Source organism: Neopsephotus bourkii, unplaced genomic scaffold, assembly GCF_033783945.1.
Source record: "Neopsephotus bourkii isolate Nb327-2 ecotype Australia unplaced genomic scaffold, CSIRO-AGI_Nbou_v1 NB_1250, whole genome shotgun sequence".
NCBI classification, from domain to species: Eukaryota; Metazoa; Chordata; class Aves; order Psittaciformes; family Psittacidae; genus Neopsephotus; species Neopsephotus bourkii.
This window is the reverse complement of record NW_026901735.1, coordinates 2,019,334-2,040,607: the sequence shown is the minus strand read 5'-3', so window position 1 is coordinate 2,040,607 and position 21,274 is coordinate 2,019,334. Positions and strand designations below refer to the sequence as shown.

The 21,274-nt window shown below is 43.1% G+C and overlaps 1 protein-coding gene across 2 annotated transcripts in view; it reads left to right on the top strand.

Moving 5' to 3' along the window:
- SNAP25 (synaptosome associated protein 25) overlaps nt 1–21,274 on the top strand; it is a 67,888-nt gene that overhangs the window by 23,684 nt on the left and 22,930 nt on the right. For both annotated transcript variants that reach the window (XM_061364809.1, XM_061364810.1), the window contains exons 2-3: nt 12,871–13,005; nt 13,672–13,713. In XM_061364809.1, coding sequence (XP_061220793.1) covers nt 12,934–13,005; nt 13,672–13,713 — 114 coding nt within the window. In that variant the 5' untranslated portion in view covers nt 12,871–12,933. The remainder of the gene's footprint in view (nt 1–12,870; nt 13,006–13,671; nt 13,714–21,274) is intronic.

Genomic DNA, 21,274 nt, shown 5'->3' with positions numbered 1-21,274 from the left:
ACAAGAAGTCCTCAGGGATAACTCAGAGCACCCTTGGAAAGGCCAACCGTATTTGATTTTGGTTGTCCATTATGAAAGCTCTGTTGGCATTAGTGGGAGGTGCAGATGGACTCCTGAACCTCTTTCAAACACATTATGGTCTCCTGAACTCCTTTCAGATACAGTTTGGATAGCAGTTCCCTGAGGTAATGAGACTTTGACTCAGGCCTATAATCTATTGTGCCTTTACTGTTTTATTTGTGGCGTTGCATTTCCACATGGCAGTGCCCTTCCCACGAATGGCTGCATGCACAAGGCAAAAACCTTGAGCTGGCAAGCTCCCTTCCTTCTTGCCACTTGCTTCAAATGCTGTATGATATAATGAACAGCAGGATAGACAGACAGGTTGATATAGGGGTAATAAAAAAATTTCTTTAAAGGTAAGACTCTAATTTGAAGTGGGGCTGCTCAGCCTGGAGAAGAGAAGGCTGCATGGAGACCTCGTAGCAGCCTTCCAGTATCTGAAGGGGGCCTATAGGGATGCTGGGGAGGGACTCTTCATTAGGGACTGTAGTGACAGGACAAGGGGTAATGGGTTCAAACTTAAACAGGGGAAGTTTAGATTAGATATGAGGAAGAAGTTCTTTATTGTAAGGGTGGTGAGGCACTGGAATGGGTTGCCCAGGGAGTTGTGAATGCTCCATCTCTGGCAGTGTTCAAGGCCAGGTTGGACAGAGCCTTGGATGACATGGTTTAGTGTGAGGTGTCCCTGCCCATGGCAGGGGGGTTGGAACTTGATAATCTTAAGGTCCTTTCCAACCCTAACTATTCTATGATTCTATGATTTTATGAAACAAAAGAACATAAATAAACAGTGATAAGGAAGACTCTCAAAGACAATGAGATCTTTTCTTTGACATCTTTTTTGATGTCCATCATAGTTGAAAAAAGTTTCCTTTCTTCAGTTAAAAATCCCATTCTACAAATAATGCTATCATCCCAGTTTTGTAATGGGTACATTTTGTCAGCTGCTGATTTGCCTCTGGTGATTCAGATTAAAAAGATTTCTGCTAAAAATGTATTGGTCCATTGTTTGAAATATGGCCACACTTTCACCATCAGGCAGTAATGAAAGGAAAGGATGAATCTTATAAATGGAATCAATTGCTTTGTTTACCACAAATACGTGTCAATAAGAGAAAGTTGTCTCTTTACATTCCTAATATCAGGATCATCTCAGTGTGTAGAAGTTTGCTCCTCTATAAAATGTTTATATGTAGCCATAGTTGCATTAGTTGTCTTTCATTCACTTCTGTTAATGTTAAGGTCACAGCTGCTTAAGCCAGAATAGTGCACTTACAAGGTGTTAGTGGCACTGGGAGAGTAGAAAGAATGTAAAACTAAGAATGTTGGGAAGTAGTAAAGGAGTGGGGCTTCTGCTGCACTTAATTTAACAAATACATAGTTATGAAGTCCTGTTCAGCACAGAATCACATTATCATAGACTAGTTAGGTTTGGAAAGGACCTTAACATCATCAAGTCCCCAAAGGTAGGGATACCTTACCCTAGACTATGTTGCCCAAGGCTCTGACCAACTTGACCTCGGGCACTGACAGGGATGGAGCATTTACCAGTTCTTTGGGCAACCTGTTCAAGTGCCTTATCACCCTCACAGTAAAGAACTTCTTCCTTGTATCTGACCTGAACTTCCCCTGTTTAAGTTTGAACCTGTTACCCCTTGTCCTATAGCTACAATAAGAAAAGTGAGTCCTTCCTGGTGTAATGCAGCTCAGGGCAGGGGTAGGTGTAAGTCCTGAGATGCAAAGAAATCTTGGAAATAAGAACCAGACAGAAAGAAAGGAAGCGTTGTTTGCCTGAGTGTGCTGACAGCCTGTAACAAACCCCATCGGGGGAACTCCTTATTGCTGTCAATCACTTTGAAATCAAAGCTATGACAACTTTGATGCTGATGGTGTTAATTATGTCACTGCCAATCTCTCAAACTGTAATATTGAGTTATAGTTCCTCCACCACAAAACCTTTTTCCACATTTTTCAGTTTCCCTAAATCCTCAGCCATTCCATACTAAGCTTGTAAAAGCACTAGTTACAGTCACAGCTGTCTCATCCAGTCCTGAAAGCATCGGGATTAATAAAGATGGGACAACAATTTTTAACATGAAATGGAGAATTCTGTGGCTGTTTTAATGTTACTCACTGCTCCATTAAATTAATTCAAAAAAATAATTTCAAATTAAATAAAGTTACCACAGAATTTCCCCGACTTGTGACTTCCACAAAACGCAGCAGAAATTAGCTCTGCTTTGTGGCACAGGCCAATGCAAATGTGTTCTTTTCTTCCTGTAATACTCGTGGGTTTCCTTTGTATCACCCATTTAGCCTAAAAAAAAGTCTCTTTCTCCACTTTGTGGGTTTCCCTTTCATCATCCATTTAGCCTAAAAAAGTCTTCCTTCAGTTGTCTCTGTGCTTTCTCGGATCATTATAAGACTTTTGAGGATAATCTCTATTTCTGGCGCCTTGTGTTTTCTGCCATTGATTTGATCTCATGTCATGTACGTGTGTGTAGCTCTTCTGACACGGTGGCATTTTGCAATGACTTTGCAAAGGCACAGAAGACTTAGAAAGGGCTGAGGCAACGTGGAGTGAGGTTTTTTGACCAACTCCTCATGTTTAATGCTCTCCTGCAGAAGCCCAGCTCACTTTCCCCAGCACCACTGGGTCTGCTCCTCTTGATTTATGGAGATCCAGAGAGAGACCCTTCAACCACAAACACAAACCAATGGCAGCGGGTTGGTTGCCATCACACAGGTGTGTAAGACATCCCTACTGGCAGGACTAAGAGCAAAAGAATGAGCAGACAGGGCTTAGTTACTGTAGTTTTCTCATGCTGTGTTACCTGCTATGTAGCTGAAGTGTTCCTGACTCACAGACACTAACTGCATCACCAGGGGGTATTTAATAGGCACAGACACAGTTCATCTTCTGTATTACAGTGACTTTATAAGGTTGAATCAGATTGATCCAGCTTCTGAGTGGGATATGTGAGCAAACAGCCTGGAGAAGAGAAGGCTGCATGGAGACCTCATAGCAGCCTTCCAGTATCTGAAGGGGGCATATAGGGATGATGGGGAGGGACTTTTCATTAGGGACTGTAGTGATAGGACAAGGGGTAATGGGTTAAAACGTAAACAGGGGAAGTTTAGATTGGATATAAGGAGGAAATTCTTTCCTGTTAGGGTAGTGAGGCACTGGAATGGATTGCACAGGGAGGTTGTCTCACCCTGAAAGATCACTTTGGTTTGGGATGCTCTTCAGAGGGATGATTAACAAAGCAGAAGATGTGGAAGAGGCTTGGGTGTGTATATGGAGGTAAGAGGCAGCACCAGGATCTCTGTGCACTCTTAAAGGACTGTTCAGGGGAAGAGTTTCCTTCTACAAAGCTACAAACAGGAAACCCAACAGGTCTCATGCAGCTTGGTGGGAATGCCCTTTATGCTCTTAGGAAAATCTGCTGCCATGCAGATTTCTTATTCCTTGCTGTCTTCTAAATCTCTCAATAAATGCCTTGCAATAATTCCACTTTGTATTTATTTTTTCTTTGATTTTTTACTTATTTTTGTATCTATATCTATATCTATATCTATATCTATATATTTATATATCTTTACATCACCTCTATCTTCCATCTCTCTATATATTGATTTATTCATCTAAAAGAAACAGAAGGGGACAGGTAGAGCCCCAGGAAAACCTAGCACAGGATTGTTTAAGATGCCAAGCACTCTTGTTTTATGTTTGCATACAGACAGCCACCACATTCCATTGCTCACCCTCCACACACTGCCCCATCTACCAGCCCGTTGCTGGCTGGTAGCCCCACCTTCAAGCCTGACCCATCTAATAGCAGTGCAAAACTTCCCCCAACTTGAGACGGGGCATGACTTTCACCCCAGGCTTCTAAAATTGTCTGTTAATCAGATTTAGTGGCTTAGGAGCTGCATAAAGAAGCCCAGGTTGGAATATAACCAAAGAGAAGAGAGGCTGACTGCTTGTCACTGCTGCAGTGGTAGTGAGTGAATGTTTTTGGGGAGACCTGAATGAATTCAGAGTGTGATTTTCACCGTAAATAGTGCCAGTCAGAAATCTCATCCTCCAGCTAAGCCAATGCCTTTTGTTTTCCTCCCAGCTGCTGGCCACAGAATATAAACAGCTTTATCACAAGTCAAGACATTTCCTTTAATCCGCTCTACTAAGACCTGGATTTCTTATCCTGAGACACCAAGTTCCAGCCGTGCAAATGGCAAGTGAGGTTGTGGGGTATTTTGGAGCAGGTATCTCCTGGAGAGATGGGGAAGCACTAAGCCCTCCGAGCAAAGCCTATATCCTCATTTAAAATGCCCTGTGAAATGTCAGCCACCCTTTTCCAGAGAAGACTAAATCAAACTGGAACCAGCATAACCACAGCTGCTATGATGATCAGGGCAGCAAACAGTCCATTTACCAAGAAAGGACTAACACAGTGTGATATTTCATGTCATAACAAATGCTGAGAAAGGTTATTACTGCTGTTTATAAACCCGGAGAGAGCAGGGAAGGAGAGAAAACTATTCAAGCCACAGGACAACATCAGCACAGGACCAAGCTGCTATATTCTAGCTGTGAATTAATTTGTGCTAGAAGGGAAGTATTTTCTGGATACTGGAGAAGTGGAGCTTTGCCCTCAGAACTAGTGGGAACATAACAAACTTTGGGAACCATAGGACATAGCTTGCTAAATTATAGATGAAGCTGTATGAGGCAGCTACCTGTAACAACAGGGAATTAGACTGAGAGCAGCCTGCTTAGTCCAGGTCTCTGCTCACTCTTTCCAGTGCCCTCATCTTGCTCCAGGCGAGATGCTCACTCCTGGTACAAGGGTTTAGCTTCACCGTCCAGCACTGTGGATGGTTGTTCTTCCACGTGGACAAACCAAGCATTTTTGCCTGCGATGTGTTTCTGTTGTTGTCAGAAAGGGAAAGAAGAGAAAAACCAAAAGAGGAAAAACGTGTGGGTTCGTAGCTGTAGAAATGACTGCTGAGAGATAACACATTGAAAGGTTTATTTTCCAAAGCGGGTTTGTTAGCAGTAACACGGTTAGAAAGTCAAGTTGTTATTACTCTGAAGTGAAATTGTTACGAAATGGCTGCTCTGAGCTTTCATTATTTTCAGTGCAGGAGGCTGAAAAGCGACACGTCCATGGTGGAGCCTCCTAAAACAGCAGTGCAGTGCGGTCTGACAGCTGGCAGGACAACAATGACTTCCTCTGCGCTTGGAGAGGGTGGCTCCAGGCAGTTCTTTTATGACTGTTTGTTATTCTCTGAGATCTCAACGGCAACTTTTTCCACCTGCCACTGCCCCTGGCTGCAGCACCTGGGGGGAAGCATAGGACAGGTTGTTCCCTGCTTTGAATCATAGAATCACAGAATGGTTTGGGTTGGAAAGGACCTTAAGATCATCCAATTCCAACCCCACTGCCATGGGCAAAGACACCTCACCCTTGACCATGTTGCCCAAGGCTCTGTCCAACCTGGCCTTGAACACTGCCAAGGATGGGGCATTTGCCACTTCTGGTCACCTCTTCCAGTGCCTCACCACCCTCACAGTAAAGAACTTCTTCCTTATATCCAACCTGAACTTCCCCTGTGTAAGTTTGAATCCATTACTCCTTGTCTTACCACTACAGTCCCTGCACTTGCAGAAGCAGGAGCAGTTGTGTCAACGCAACTTGTCTGCTGCACTGCAATCGTGTATGCTCACAATCACACTCATCTACTCACTAATGATCAGGAGTTCATCAGGGGTAGAGATGCCCACATTTACAAGCAGTAATTCCCCTCGTAGAACTCTTATGTTGCATGATTGCATTCACACTAAGAAATCATCTTATTGAGCTTTTTGTCATTATAAGCAACACAAGCCCATAGGAAAACCACTTTCCAATTATTTGTTGCAATGCTTTAAGCAAATAATCAGGAGTCATAATTTTGTGTAATTATACTTCAACATCTTCATTTTGGCCTCTGACTGGAAACTTCTTGTTCCAGCTAGGCATGGGTTCTGACACAAAGATATGGTGGGAGAATATGATGTCGTGCTCACTAGCATTTATCCAAAAGCCTCTGTTGTGCTGCAGCACATATATCCCCAACCAGAGTGCCAGTCCATGCCCTGAAACACCCACGATTTCAGTAAAGGAAAGAAAAAGCACAAGACAGGAACAAAAATAAGATTTTTATCTGTACTTTGTAGATGGGAGACAGATTCAGTTGTTAAACATGGGCAAGCAGGCTCATCAGAGGGTATCCAAGACATCTGCATGACACTGACAGAGCCAGCAGCAGGAAACCAAATACCTACAGCAACTTACATAGCTCTAGAGACCTATCTTCAGCCAACACAAGCAAGCCCTAAGAGTAAAATAAGCTGTCTAAGGCGTTGCAGGAAGACAGTGACAAACTAGGAACTGTCTGCTTCTGCTGAATTCATATTTGCAAGATCTCAGTGCCTGCCTTTCCCAAAGTCACTCCCTGACAAGCCCTCACCGGGAGGCATTATTCTCTACTGAATATCAAGCTAAAATCAGAGTGAAATCGGTTATAACTGTATTCTGTGAGCCTGGGCTGTGGAGCTGGGCCCAAAGGCCTGGAAGCAACATTCTGTGGGACAGAAACAGAGGAGAAATGAGATGCCTGTGCCACAGGTTAATGGTAACATACCCTATGGAAACACAGAGGCAGCTTTTTGGCTTAATCAGTAACACAACCATAGCAAAGGTGCTTCTTTGGAAATGAGAACTTTGCCGAAGATCCTGTAAATAAATCACATCCAGGCAATAGTCTGTGCTGCAGAATTCATAGAAAAAGCAGACTTTTCTCAAGATTTTATTTCAGGGGTATTTAAAATTTAAATCTAAATCACAAATTTGAGTTATTTTTTCATTGTTACATTTTATGTAATGGCATAAAATCTTTAAATAGGATTTTGCGTTATAAAATCGTCCGATTTGTTCCCCAAGTGCTTTCAGATCAATTAGACACAATAAGAGCAAAAGCAAGAAATGTTCCTGTTGTAGGTGGTATTAGTTGTGGTGAGCTCTGTGTGAAATGGAGGTGACAGAAGTTGAAAGCCAGAAGAGTTAGAGCTTGTGAGGGCTGTTGCTGAGAGCCCATGGTGTGTAACAACTGTGCTCTCAGCTGACTGTGGGCAGCACACACAGGTCTTTCTTGGCTTTCTGTTGGGCTCTGCCTTTGAACACTACATCTTCACAGTTTCAGGGAGAACCTGCTGCTGCCACAACACAGGTGTTGGCATCTAAGCATCCTTTTGCAGCAGGTTCTCACTGTTGATGTCATCTCATTCACTACTGGTGTTAGAAGGCAGCTTCTGCTCTAGACTGAGATTTGGGGTTAATGTCAGTGCGCTTCTTGGAACCCAGCCACAAAAAGCCCATCTAGGGAAGGCCGGTGAAGGTTGTGGTGGCTAACATGCTGGGCTGCTGAGCTCTAGGTAGCTCCCTGCTGGGCAGTAATAGCTGTTGGGGAGATGCAGCAGAAGTATGTACACCTTGACAGGAGAATCCTATACAGCCCCAGAACTGCCTTATGCTTGGCCCTATGGTGGCTGAACATGCCTTGCACAGGACTTGGGAGCACTGAGGAGCAAGGATGACCCCCTTTGTCTGTAGCTGAGCTTCATCACCCCCCATTGACAATGTGTGTTTCTCCTTCTACCAACACCCAGATTAAAAATGCAAGGAGAACAGCTACAACCTAACTTCCAGCTTTAAATAACTCAATATCCATCCTGAGATGCTTGATGCAAAGTCTTTCTTTAGATTTTCAGTGGCTCTACTAATGCCACACAACTGTAGGAAAGCTCTTTCAGTCCTTCAAGAAAGAAGCATAAACTGTGGTATTGACCGACTGCAGCTCCTTTAGTAGAGTATGCCAATGGAGTCATCCTCTGGCAACAGACATCCACAGAAAGAATAGACGTGTCCTTTAATAACAGTGAGAGTGCTTAAAAAAAGAACATTTTATTGCAGTGTTGTCTTCACCACAGTAAATTGCAGCATTTTCATTTTCCTGTATTTATAGCATTGAAGTGTTTACATCACTGCGAAGCAAATATTTGCTTTCAAAGGTCACTCATTGTATCTCTCTTCCTCTGGGGATATATGTAGGTCTCTCTTAGACTTCAGTATAACTGTGAGGATATACAATGTTCTCGCTATGAGACTTTATTGCATCTGAGCACCACTAAAATAGCAGATGCAGAATTCAAAGTATAATAGGCAATGCTTTTCCATTAGCCAGTCTCTCTTTGTATTTTTCTTTAGCCTTCCATCTGTTGTGCTTCTGTACGAGCACTGGCATAACGTATAAGGCTGGCTCACAGAGAATTTGATGTAAATCACCCAAATCCCTGAAGTTACTCATGTTGTCTGGAAGACACAGAACACAGCTTAGTACATGATGTACATAGTTTTTTGTAGCAATGCTTGGACTTCTGTCTTCTTTTAAAGAGCACCATGTATATTTGTGTGTGAACCCAGAGGATTTCCTTCCCCTTTGTTGAAATGAAAAGCCCAAGGTCCTTGTGAAAATCTGAGATTGGATTTATACATGTATAATTATTGCCAGTATAAACACAAATTGACTGTGTGCAAGTGGCTGTAACTTCTGTAGCAACTTGGTTTTTTTAAGCAGTTTTAGATCTGAAGAGCTTAACATACTACATCACAACTTTGGTTTTCTGATCCGTCATGTCTGCAGTGCCTATAGACATAATAAATTGGTGTGCATGTTTAAAGTACTGGGTAGTTTTTGGAAAGTTTATTTCCAGTTATAGTCAAGATTCTTAAGCAATTATAGGATTTTGATACTTGGTTTTGATACTCAGCTTAAATGAGAACAGAATGCAAAATATTAGCTGTCGCACAAGGAATTTATTACCCAAAGTCCTTAATAGTGTCGTAGGCCTGTTCCCATTCTACTAGAACAAGAGCAGGTTTCGGTGGGCCCAAGACAGATTAATACTTTATGCTTTTGAAAGTCTGTCCCATAATAAGTGAGACAAAAGCCATTCCAGGTTAATTTTTCCTGGCCATTCCTGCAATGTTTCAGTTTTAGTAGAATCATAGAATAGTTAGGGTTGGAAAGGACCTTAAGATCATCAAGTTCCAACCCTCCTGCCATGGGCAGGGACACCTCACACTAAACCATGTCACCCAAGGCTCTGTCCAACCTGGCCTTGAACACTGCCAGGGATGGAGCATTCACAACCTCCCTGGGCAGCCCATTCCACTGCCTCAGCACCCTCACAGTAAAGAACTTCTTCCTTATATCCAATCTAAACTTCTCCTGTTTAAGTTTGAACCCATTACCCCTTGTCCTGTCACTACAGTCCCTAATGAAGAGTCCCTCCCCAGCATCCCTATAGGCCCCCTTCAGATACTGGAAGGCTGCTATGTTTTACTACATCAAGAGGACCACATACAGGAGTTCATAATAGACACCATAGAGGAAAACCTGATAAATTGTACTGAGAGAAATAGAATCATAGAATCACAGAATGTTTTGGGTTGGAAAGGACTTTAAAGATTATTCAGTTCCAATCCCCCACCATGGGCAGGGACAAAGTATAATTTCCTTTAAACATAAATCTGCTCTCTACAGGATTTTATTGATAACAGGGTTTGTTGTTGGAAATTCATGACACTGGAATGGAATTTAATCTGAAATGGGAATCTTCAAGGAAAAAACTATTTCTAGTGTGTCCTATTTCATGTTTAAACTTCAAAATATGAAAAGAAAATTAAACCCATTCCCAGCCATCTGCAAAATACATGTAGTTTATCACTCTGTGTGCAAATCAGTAATCTTTATTGATTCTTGTGCACGGTTTTCTATTTAATAAAGTTGGACCAGCACTGCTGTGGGGCACTTTTGTTTATGACGAAAACTTGATGTAAAATGACTTGTCTGGGAGAATGCTTTTTGCTGTTTCTCAATCCATTGTAAGAGCTTTACAAATACCAAACAATCTCAATCACCCTGTCAAGTTCGATCATATGCTACAAAACATCTCTGGTTACAAGCTCTGATGGGCTTTTTTTTAGCATGATGCAAAATAGGATGTGTCTGTCACTAACACACCAACTGATGGTTCTAACCAAGGAGGATAACTCTAATGAAAAATCACAGTTTCTCCACTTTGTTTCTTTTTGCATTACCCAACAGCACCACTGGTTCATGATCAATAATCGAGAAGCAAAAGATCAAAAGTCAGACTGGAATCTACTTGAGAAGTGAATTTTCCATGCAATTTGTGTTGCATGCAGTGACTGACAGTGTTATTATTCGCTGTTGTCGGTAGAAGCACTCATCTCACCTTCGCTCCCTTACAGGTCTGTAATCATTCAACTCACACTGCATATGTTTAAAGACTGAACCAATTTCCCTATTAGTATCTCCTCCCACTTTACAGCTAGCAAGGTGCCACCAGACAGACATAACACAGAAACAGCTTTCTGCCCCTCACAGCTATGTGCATGCATACACCAATTAGATCAGTCCCAACATCATGTCTAAATTGCCTTTGTGTTTGCTAAAGCTGTGCTGCTCTTCAGCCAGCACAAGCATACAGAAGGATCTAGAAGAAGTGAATATTTTAAGTAGACATTCCAGAACTAGGTTCACAGATTTAATGCTGGTATTCTGGAACACAGGCTGTGCCAGAAATATTTAGATACTAAGTTTTGCCTCAGTCAGAGAAAAAACGCAATTTGTGAAGCAGCGGCCAGTGCTTGTGCCAGCCTGTGCCAAGTGGGACAGGAGTTTGGAAAGCAGTTCTTTACCAAAATAACATCTTTTTAGCCCAGCTGAGCATGTTTCATTTGCTGATTAAGAGCAGTGTCTGCCCAGAGCTGTGTGATGTGCCACAAAGGGTAGCATGAGTGCAGCATCATGGTGGGAAGGTTGGGGTGGCCTTGAGAGTATCCCCACACTTTCAGTGCCCTTCAGGAGGAGACCAGTTTGTCACCTTTTCCTCCTAAACCTCATTGTTTGTAAAGCTGTTTGTGAGCATCCCTGAAGTGTCCAGTATCAGTCTGAATTCTAGCCGTGAAGCCATGAAGCTCTGTGCTAGCATCAGCTGGGACTGCAGATGAGTTGCTTAAGGTTGGTCTTCTGCAATGCTGTGACCATGGACCTGGCAGAACCGGGTGTGCTTCTTCTCCAACATCTACTTGAGCTCCTAAACATTGTGTGACCCATCACACAATGTCAGCCTCCCTCTGACAAGGATGTGGCGATGTGCTCAGTGATGAGTGTAGGATGCTGCGCCAGTAGCTGCAGGGAGGACTCTTTGAGATAGATTTCTTACTGGTGGAGCTTCAAAGAGGAAAAGCAGCCATGAATGAGGGCACAACTAGTGCAAAAGCATGAAGGTCACATACTCCCTCTTAGATAAGAAAAAACAGCAAATCTGCTGCTGAAGCTGCAGAGGAAATGTAAGGAGATGTCTGCTTTCCTTAGGTATTTCTAAGCAAACAAGATGTGATCCAGGAAATATCCCTGCCATCCAGCTGTACCTGTTCAGCCCATACTCCTGATGTCCTGATTGCAAGCACTGTCAAAGTGAGGAACGGATTCACCTCCGACAGATAACTTCCATTTAAACAGACTTATTATTGCTAAAATTCTAAAGCCAAGCTGTGCCCTGACTTATCTTGCTTCATAAAGGCTGCATGCACCACAAAGACAGGATGGAAAATAGCCCCTGGGATTTTACCTTCTTAGAGCAGCTTTGATGAAATGGGCTGCTTTTGTCCTCTTTCTGTAATTGAGCATGATGGAATGTGCTTTATGGCTGTTTATTTGCAGTGCCCCCCCAACTTCCCCACCTCCTCTGCACCTGGGATTAGGTTTTCCTGCTACAAACAAACCTAGCATTAATTTGCCATGTGCCATGCTTGAATCAAGTGAAGAAATAAGCCAGTGTTGTTGTTATAAAGATGTGACAGATGGTAGGAGGACCCGCCTTTCTTAATCAAGTCATGCTCAGTAATCAGAGCTAGCTCAATTTCATACCAAAAAAGAAACCTTACCCAAATGAGGATTAATGGGCTGCGTCCTCATCTCTGGTTAGGATGAGCTCACAGGTGTTGTTCTGTATTGAAAGGGATAACCAAGACCAGAATCTGACCCACTTTGGGGAGAAGCTGGAGAACCACTTAGGTCCTGCTGTGCTTTCCCCTGTAATGAAGGATTCACACAGGTAGACAACTTCTCCAGTCTAGCTGTAAATATTATTTCAGAGTCTGAACTATAGCAAAGGGGCAAGTCATTAGATGATAAAAATCTGCAAAGTGTCATTGTCTTTAATTTCATTGTAAATGTATTAGCTGGGTGTGCAGCCTTCCAAGAGATGCAGCTGGAACACAGGACATAAGGTGCATAGGCTTGACCTTGACCTCCTTCATGTTAGGCTTTTAATTCTAGAGGAGAATTAATGTGTCTTGAGACTGTTTCTGGTAGCAGATAACACCTCCTGAGTCTCTAGCTTTGATGTGAATAGCATTTGAAAGGTTAAGAAAGAAGTAAGGGTTTTCCTCAAAGAACATGACAAGGACACATCCTTGTTCTTCGAGAGTGATTAATAATACAGGAATAAAGCTCTCTACTATGTAGGGATTGCTATCCACAACGGAAGAGTTTGGGTGAGGGCACTCATGTAATAAGAGCCCTTTTGTGGGGCTGACATTTAAGCACAATTCAGTGAGTCAGGGAGCTTAACCACACTGTTCCTTTTCCCTTTCTGTCTTCCAGGCTCACAAGCAGCTGAGTGCAAACCCTTGATCTGCAGCTTCCACAAACACACCCACAGCTAAAATGGCAGAAGACGCTGATATGCGCAATGAGTTGGAAGAGATGCAGCGGCGTGCTGACCAGCTTGCTGATGAAGTGAGAGCTAAGCAGCAAACCTGGGGTTGGCTTTGGTGTGAGGGACACATCCAGAAACAGGAGCTGAGCCGGCAGAGGATTTCTAGAGATGATGCTGTTTTCTGCCAGCTTTACACTGAAAGCAGAATTGGAAATTAGATGAGCCGGGGTAAAACTTAGTGCCATGTTTAGTCTAGATTAAGGCATTTATTGATTGTGATTTTGGTTTAGGTATCAAGGTATTAGGTATTTGGGTTTAGTCTGCATCAATCTGACCAGCCTCAGAGGAAAAAAAGCAGCAATTTCGTATTTTCTGAGGGTTCCATCAATCTGCCAAACCTGTTAAATGTTCAAAGTCACCAATTAGGTCTGAAAAGTCTTAGCTGCAAACCATAGACATCCTTTTCAAAGTGGAACACCAGCTGTTCCAAGCATTACCACTGCAATGCATGAGCAAGGGGAGTGCGAGCCTTACAGACTGCAGGTGCCTCGAGATGCAGTGGGAGCTGCATTAGTGAGATGTAATGGAGAGCTGGAGAGGAAGAGATCACCAGTACCCTGCTGATGGCCTGATTTCAAGGGAAGGCAAAGAGCATAGGAGAAACATACTGTCAGCATGAGCCTGCACATTAGTGTTGGAAAGTGTATCTTGCCAAAGCTGAGTGTTTTTCCCTCTGTTTCTTTCAGTCCCTTGAGAGCACCCGTCGAATGCTGCAGCTTGTTGAAGAGGTAAGGACTTGCATTTTATTTGCACTTCTGTTGTGAGCAAAAGTGATGAAGAGTCCAACGCTGGAAGCGTTTTTAACCCATATTGCTAGGGCATGGCCATGGCTTTATGCGCTGCTCCATCTCTCCTTATCCCTTATGAGAGTCATTCAAGATACTGTGTCAAGTGCTGTGACACTGTTTTGCCCACACCTGAGCATCCAATGAGACAGGCTACTTGAGATAAACCAAGGAAACAGCCTTTGGAGGTGACCTGGAGTCAGGGACGAGTGGCTGAGTTTGCTGCAGAGCCCCTGGAGCCTTGTGCCAGCACCACTCTGACGTCCTTGCCATAACACTGCAAGTGGGGAAGGTGAGAAATGCCCTCGGTCTGTTTGCCTTGTTGTCTATACCTCCCTCTCCATAAACACTCATAGCTATTTATAAAGCATTGGTCACCACAGCGTTTAAATGCCACTTCATGTATCTCTGAAATGTCAAGGTTCATGAGATGTCCCAGATTGACAGCTTTGGAACGGGAAGTTCTCTGATTTTCTACAGAGCAAAGGAAGGGGCTCTGGGCTCAGTCCTCACTGCTAAAACCTGCCTGGAGGTGTCACTTCCAGAAGGGAAGAAGCAATTCAGATAGGTTTCATATCACCCTCTTCATAGCAAAGGAGTTTAAAAACTGGAAATCCCCAAACTCAGTTCAGAGTGTTCAGCCATCAGGTGGTGGAAAACTTTGCTCCCACCTGACAGGACATACTGTTTTCAGACACCACGCACGCCTTGGCTCTGGAGCTGGTGACATTTGTAATCAGGGTCATCAGCACTGACAGCCCCACTGCTCCTGACAACCAGAGGAGTCTCCAGCAGAGACAACGGGAAGAAAATTGCATTAGGTCCCGCGTTCAGGAACAAGCACAAGCCCAGCCATAGGCTCCATGGCCTTGAAATCAATCACGACTGTGGAGATCAATGGAGTCCAGTAGAGACAGGATTAAATTTCCATGTACAGATAGGCAGATAGATGGGTCACTGAGCACAGTCAGCATCGCTTCTCCTCCACAAACACTTCAGATCGGGGCCCCTTGCAGCTGAAACATGCCCTAGTCTCACGAGCAATCTGTCCCTTTTTGCTGCTCAGTTCCCTGGACATGTCGTTTCTAACCATCACTTTCTGTCAGCTCTATGCTGGATGTGGCTCTCGCTGTTGTCAATTCAAGAACATGGAAGAGAGTCTCATATGGGTACCTCCATGAACACAAGGCAGGAGAGCCTGCTGCCCCCAAATGCCTGTGATCTAAACAGACAAGGCAGATGATGAGTGGGAAGAAAGAGAGGCGCAGGAAAAGGGAAGTGATTTGCTGAGGGCCAAGCCATCAGTAAATATCAGCTCTGTCTCTCCTGAGCCGTATTTGTGTGACCTATGCACTGCTTGAGTCTTCCTAACATATTGAACCAGCATATTGTGAGTGCCACTGGAATTTCAGCTTTAAATCATGGCAAATGGCAAAGTAGGAGGAGAACTGGGACTACTGAATTTACCAATGAATTTACATAGGACTCTAGTGCATCTTGGAAGAGCTTGGCATCTCTCTGGACTTGCCTTTTATTCAGATGCTACAGTATCATCCTGTCCAAATACAGGCGTTTCTAAAAGTAGCTCTGAGTAGTCAAGGGAATTATTCTAAACAAGCTGAATATCATTCTCACTAATGTGACTAGAAAAGACCTTTAAAATTCCTCTGTGGTCTAAACAGCTGGTTGATTACTCTGGTCCCATTTCCTAGGTACTTTTAAGAGAATGAAGCATTTAGGGAGTGAGAGACTTTATACTGAAAAGACAAATGGCAAGTGTTTTTGAAAGGGAACTCACACTCCCCTGATTTACTAGACCCCAAAGAGCCAATTAGACTACCTTGCTTAGAAGAACCTGTTTAGTTAGTAGAGAAAGAACATATTCTTTCTCTGTGAAAGAATGCTTTTTACTCTATTCTCTGGGTACAGCAAATGTGATATTCCTTACTTAGGAAAATGATGCCTCCATGTTTAGGCATTATTACTATGTATGTCTGTATGGAGTCTTGTTATGGTTGGCTCTGCTCTGTTAAATACTGGGAAAATAAAGAATAAACAGACTGACTTGGATTCACTGTAGAGGCAGAAGAGTGTTGTCCACCCAGGGAAGCCCTGTATCAGTACAGGCATCCTTAATGCTGATATGTAGGTCATAGCATGGGGGACAAAACTGATGTCTCCAACGGACCATGCTCTCCTTGCTCAAGAAGACAACGTTGAGTTTGGAGATTAAGCCCTGGTGCTGTTCCCAGGGAATGTTGGTAAGGAACACCAAATCTGTTGCAGCTTCTTATTTTTATAACCCAGCTTTGCAAGAAGCTGATTCTTTTCAGTCCTAGCACAACAGGGGAAGAAAGAAGTGGTTTGTGGCTGCAAAGTAGTCACTGCTTTGCCCTAGGGCAGCTATGTATTGGGATGGCAGATTACACAAATGAGTTTGCTCTGTGGTACCCAGCATACCCTTGCAATACAGCTACATCTACACTGACCAATGCTCATTTGAGCTTCTCAGCCACTCAGTGCTATAAATACCTGTATCTGATGGTGATGCTGTGCAATGTTTGTGCCAAAACATAAAAATGAACTGAGGCAGAAGAAGTGAGACTAAATACACAATTTGTAGCTGACCTTCCTGTTTTCTCGTTCAGGCTTTTTACATCTGAGCCAACATTATGAAACACAGAATAACACATGCAAGGGGAAAAGCTGTGAGTCCACTACCATCTACCAGTGGAAGCACCATGGCCTTTAAAGAAAATCAATCATTGTAGGGTGGATAAAAGAGATGGTTCCTACCTAAGATGCAGCAAGGGAAAAAATAGCAATATCAATACTGCTGGAAGCTCAGAAAGAAAGTACATTTAGGAACACATACAGACAAAAGGACTGATTTGTACATCTAAATCTAGGCAGGACTATCTTCTCCTCTCATATGATGGGGGTTAGGATCAAGGTTACTGACATATCAAATCTGAAACTGTAAACTATATATGTTTGATAACCTCATGTTGCTTCTCTATGCGGGACACCAAGCACACAATGTGCCATTTCACTAACTTCCTTCATTTGTGATTGGGAAGTTAGTTTTGCCTGACATTATCATAGTCAAATGTTCCTTAGTCTGAAGAATAAAAGAGGATAGTATTCTATATATTTAGAGCTTGGTCCAAAGCTAACTGGGAAATCTCTTTGACACCATTAGCTATTGGAACAGTTCTACTCAGAAAATAGAATTAATCTGTGTAATTCCAAAGAAATACATACCTGGCACAGGGTGATGGGGTTCGTAATTCTGGTCTCGGTCTTTCCTATGCAGGATTAGGCCCCTTTATCTATGTAAACCAGCAGGTTACCACTGGAGTCAGAGTTATTGTAGTAGATGAAAACCAGGCACATAGGACTTAGGATGGGGTCACAGATTAGTATCAGCTGAGGATCTGAACCACAGGGTGAGCTAATGGTCTGAGAAGTAACATGGCTCTTTAGTCAGGGACAAAGAGACATTGAAACAGCGACTGTTTTTCAGGGTATCTCCTGAAATGCTGATAAAGTGATTTATGGAATTTGGGTTTTCTATCCAACATATCATTCCCTTACACTGTTATGAAAATCACCCCTCAGGCTAAACCAAAGTTGGGAGTAGCTGCCTGGATAAGACACAATACACTGTGTTCCTGGAGGGACTGGTGGGCCCTTTGAGAAGTCATCCTACTTCTCTTCCTAGTTTTATTCCCACCTTGGGAAATTAAGTGACAAAACAGCAATACTAAATCATACAGCAACACACTGTCCCTCCGAACTGCTGGGCAACTTTCAGTGAATATTTTGTTGCTGACTTGTTCTGAGTGAGACTGTCATACAAGAAATGTATAAAAAGCTGTTAGAGAAGATTGGAGCTAATGTATATTTAAGCCTCCAAAAGGGTTCCCAGTTACGCTGTTCAACTGCTTCACTGAAGTCTTGACTGGTAGCTTAGGTATCTAAGAGCTGAATTAAGCCCAGAGTTTTAAAATCATATGTTTTGGCTTTCTGATCAGTAGCTTAGCTGGTGGTCCAGTGGAGAACCTGGACATGTGCTTTACAGAAAGCACGTTGAACCCAAATCAATACTCCTTGTCAGTTTGCTTTTATCTAAACACTAGGACTCAGTACTACTGGAAGGTTGAAGGACATTGACCTCCGTAAACTCCATGAGGTCTATATTCATGATGATGTTTCACCCAATGTGATCGATTTTTAAGTCCTGTTCTGAAGGGCCATCTTGTGTGCAAAATTGGGCAGATCTTTGCAGACAAATGGTCGGCATCTTGCAGCAGTCTCCCTGGAAATCAGTCTGGGAGGACACACTAGTCGACCTGCTCATCCTGGAGTCAGGGCTGAGTAATGTTTGGGAGCTGGGAATGATTATACATTCTACCATCTGCGGTATACCTGCTCTATGGATAAACAGAGGAACTCCAGAGGTGCCACTTTAATGCCTCAACAAAAGCAATACATGCTGTGCCATTTTCTTCTGAAGGACAAGGATGTGAGAGGTTTGCTGCACCACGGCAGGAGCTCTGCAGCAAACAGTCCCAATTCTCTTCTCAAGTGCAACAAGAGGACAAGGAGAGTCAGAAGTAACTGCAGAGAGAGAAGGCTGCTGCAGATTTAAGAGATGGATTAAAATGGCATGTGCTGTATGGACTGTGTAGGATCATATGGAAGATGCATTTTTCTTCTCTCTGGCCTAAACTACCCATTTTTTAAACACCCCTGTTTTTGAGGATCCTTATTTTGCCACAAACTGAACAGAGGATTGCCTGTGCAAGCTCTTAAGAAATTCCCCTATTGCACAGGAAGAAAGAAAGACTTATCCTAGGGAAGTGTACATTTAGCACACATTTTCATAACAAGATGGACCTCTCTAGTTTTACCCACTCATGGCTTCCCATATAGGATCTCACTGATGTTGGTGGGCATTGGATGTGGGTGGGAACCCTTCCTGAGCCCTCAGGACCAGAGAAATCAAAGCATGGTCACCGGGCCACTGCCCTGCTGTGACTATTCTGGGAGCTTGTTATTTTATGATGAGTCATTGTAAACCATGTTTTCTGGGTTGGAATTTTGCAAACACATCTTTGTTCACCTCCTCATTGTGAGTGCGTTTGCTGACAGCTGCTCCCACTGAGACCAAGGGCAGTTTCTGCGATCCTTTCAGTGCAGAGAACACCAACATTGTCTGTGTCTGGGCTCCGGAAACACTTCTTTGGCATGTTGCATCCTCTGTAGTCCTTTAAAGGAAGAGGTTTTGTAGTTTCCAGAGATGCCCGAGTCTGTTGTCACTGTTGAGGGTCAGTTACTGAGTGTTTCTCTCCTGCTCAGACATCTGGATGATGAGCACATTTTTAGAATCATTCCATCTTATAGACATGTTTGGTTTTGAGCCATCTACAAGATCAGTCACAATGGAAATGCTGAACTTTTAGGAAAGTCTGAATCTGTTTCAATGCAAAAATATGATTTTTTTTAATTTCCTTTACACAATATTTTTTTTTTTTGTGAAAAAGCTGAAAATTAATGCTTAGTAGAAGCTTGGAACAGGAGGAGATTGTCACTTGATGTCTGAATCACCTCTCATCTTTGTCAGCTGGCATTTTCTTATTAGCTTCAATATGCTTTGGATTAGACCTCAGATGCAGGGAAGTATATTCAATGCACACCCTTTAATATTTTCACATTAGTGTTAGTGCTGTGGCAGGCTACTCTTCAGAGATACAGTATTGCCTGATAAAATTAAATGGCACTGATGGTCAGGTAAGTAAAAGTAAATTGTACCTCCTCCACTCTCTGCAAGGACTTAATATGAAATACAAACCATAAGGTCCAATTGCTGAGTTTGTCTCTCAGCATAGGTTTTATTCAGGTCACTGTACATCTTAGCTGCATAAAGATGTTGAAGCCAGCAGGAAAATAAGGGCAGAGGGTTAAGGAGCAGTAAATGTTTCTCAGCCTGTCTATATTTGATTCACTGAAAGCCAGCAACTATCACACCACCAACTGCAGGTTCCTGAGTCCAATATTTAGAAGGATCCCATGTCAGACTGCACTGAATTTACTTAACACAAGATGACTCAGAACCCAAGCAGCCTTATACTGTTCTTAAAATGCATATAAATCCTTTGGGGTTAGACATCCCTGAGTACCAAGAGCATGAAAAGAGAGCAATAAAAAGCTATTGCACATGCAGTGCTTAGAAGATCACAACACAGAAAACATAAGATAATTAAAGGCAGTTTCCTTACTTTAAATAGATAAATTTAAGGCAAACCTTGGTTCATAAGTTTCTAAAATAAAAATAAAAGCTGGATGGGATTCAAGCTGTATGTGCTTGAAGGAAGAAAGAGCAGCAGTGGGTATCTGATAGACAGCTGACCCGAGGGCAGCAGGCACAGCAGAGCATGATGAGAGGCAGGAGGCTTTTTTCCCTCCACCTGGCAACTCACACAGGGAGGGTTTAAAAAGCAGCAGCAGCAAAACAGGCTGCATCTGATGTTTTTCCCAGTTTCTACAGTGATGTAGACATGAAAGACAAGAATGGGAGTGCAGAGAGAGGCAGTGCAACAAGAGGCATCTCTTGAACCGAGCAGGATCCTTTTGGAGCAGAGAAGCACCAGCTGCACTAGCCAGACAGCCCTCGAGTGTGGCAGAGTCCAGCTTGTATCTGAGCCCATGTGGGCAGTGTGGTGCCAGCAAGAGACTTCACTGCTCTCAGAAAGAGATGAGCCATGGCAATCAGCAGGGCTGTTGGGAAGAAGGATGGTATGAAGTCCTTAATTTGCCTGAAGGAAGGGGAGGGTGGTCTAGAAAGTGAAAGGGACAGTCAGGACTCCAGGTTTCTGTTCCTCATGTTCCTATGCAACTGTGGGCATCTCCCCTGCCCTTATCTGCTTCACAGGGCTATGGATAGCTTTATGTTCATGGAAGCAGCTAAATTACTGCTGCACATGCCCAGGTGACTCCGCTTGTCAGGGTGCAGAAGACTTACTTCATCTGCTATTGACATGCAACAGTCAGATCATCCAGGCCATTAATTATTTACAGATGTTATCACTGCTCCAAGCAGAATGGAGCTAGTTTTCCCTTTGTAATTAAAAAGGAGCTAATCTTATCTGTGATATAGCTTCGTATCACAGCACCCAGAAACCTGAGACTCCTGATCACATCCTGGAGTGATGATAACACAGGCAGAAATTGTACTTCTGAAAGGTGCCCTGCTGCTGGCTTCAGCAGGTGGGAGCGCTGAACTGCTTGTCTCTGCTCAAACCCTGTATCCATCAAAGGCAATGGTAAGACTCCCACTACCTGTGGGAGCAAGGGTAGATTCAGCATGCAGGTGTTTTAAGAATCCTACCCTCAAGCTCAATCCATTGATGAAATCCATTGATGCTAAAGGTGTCTGTTGGCTGAATTAAAACTTGGCTTAAACCCATATCTATTAGATCTCCAAGCCAAAAATTATGGC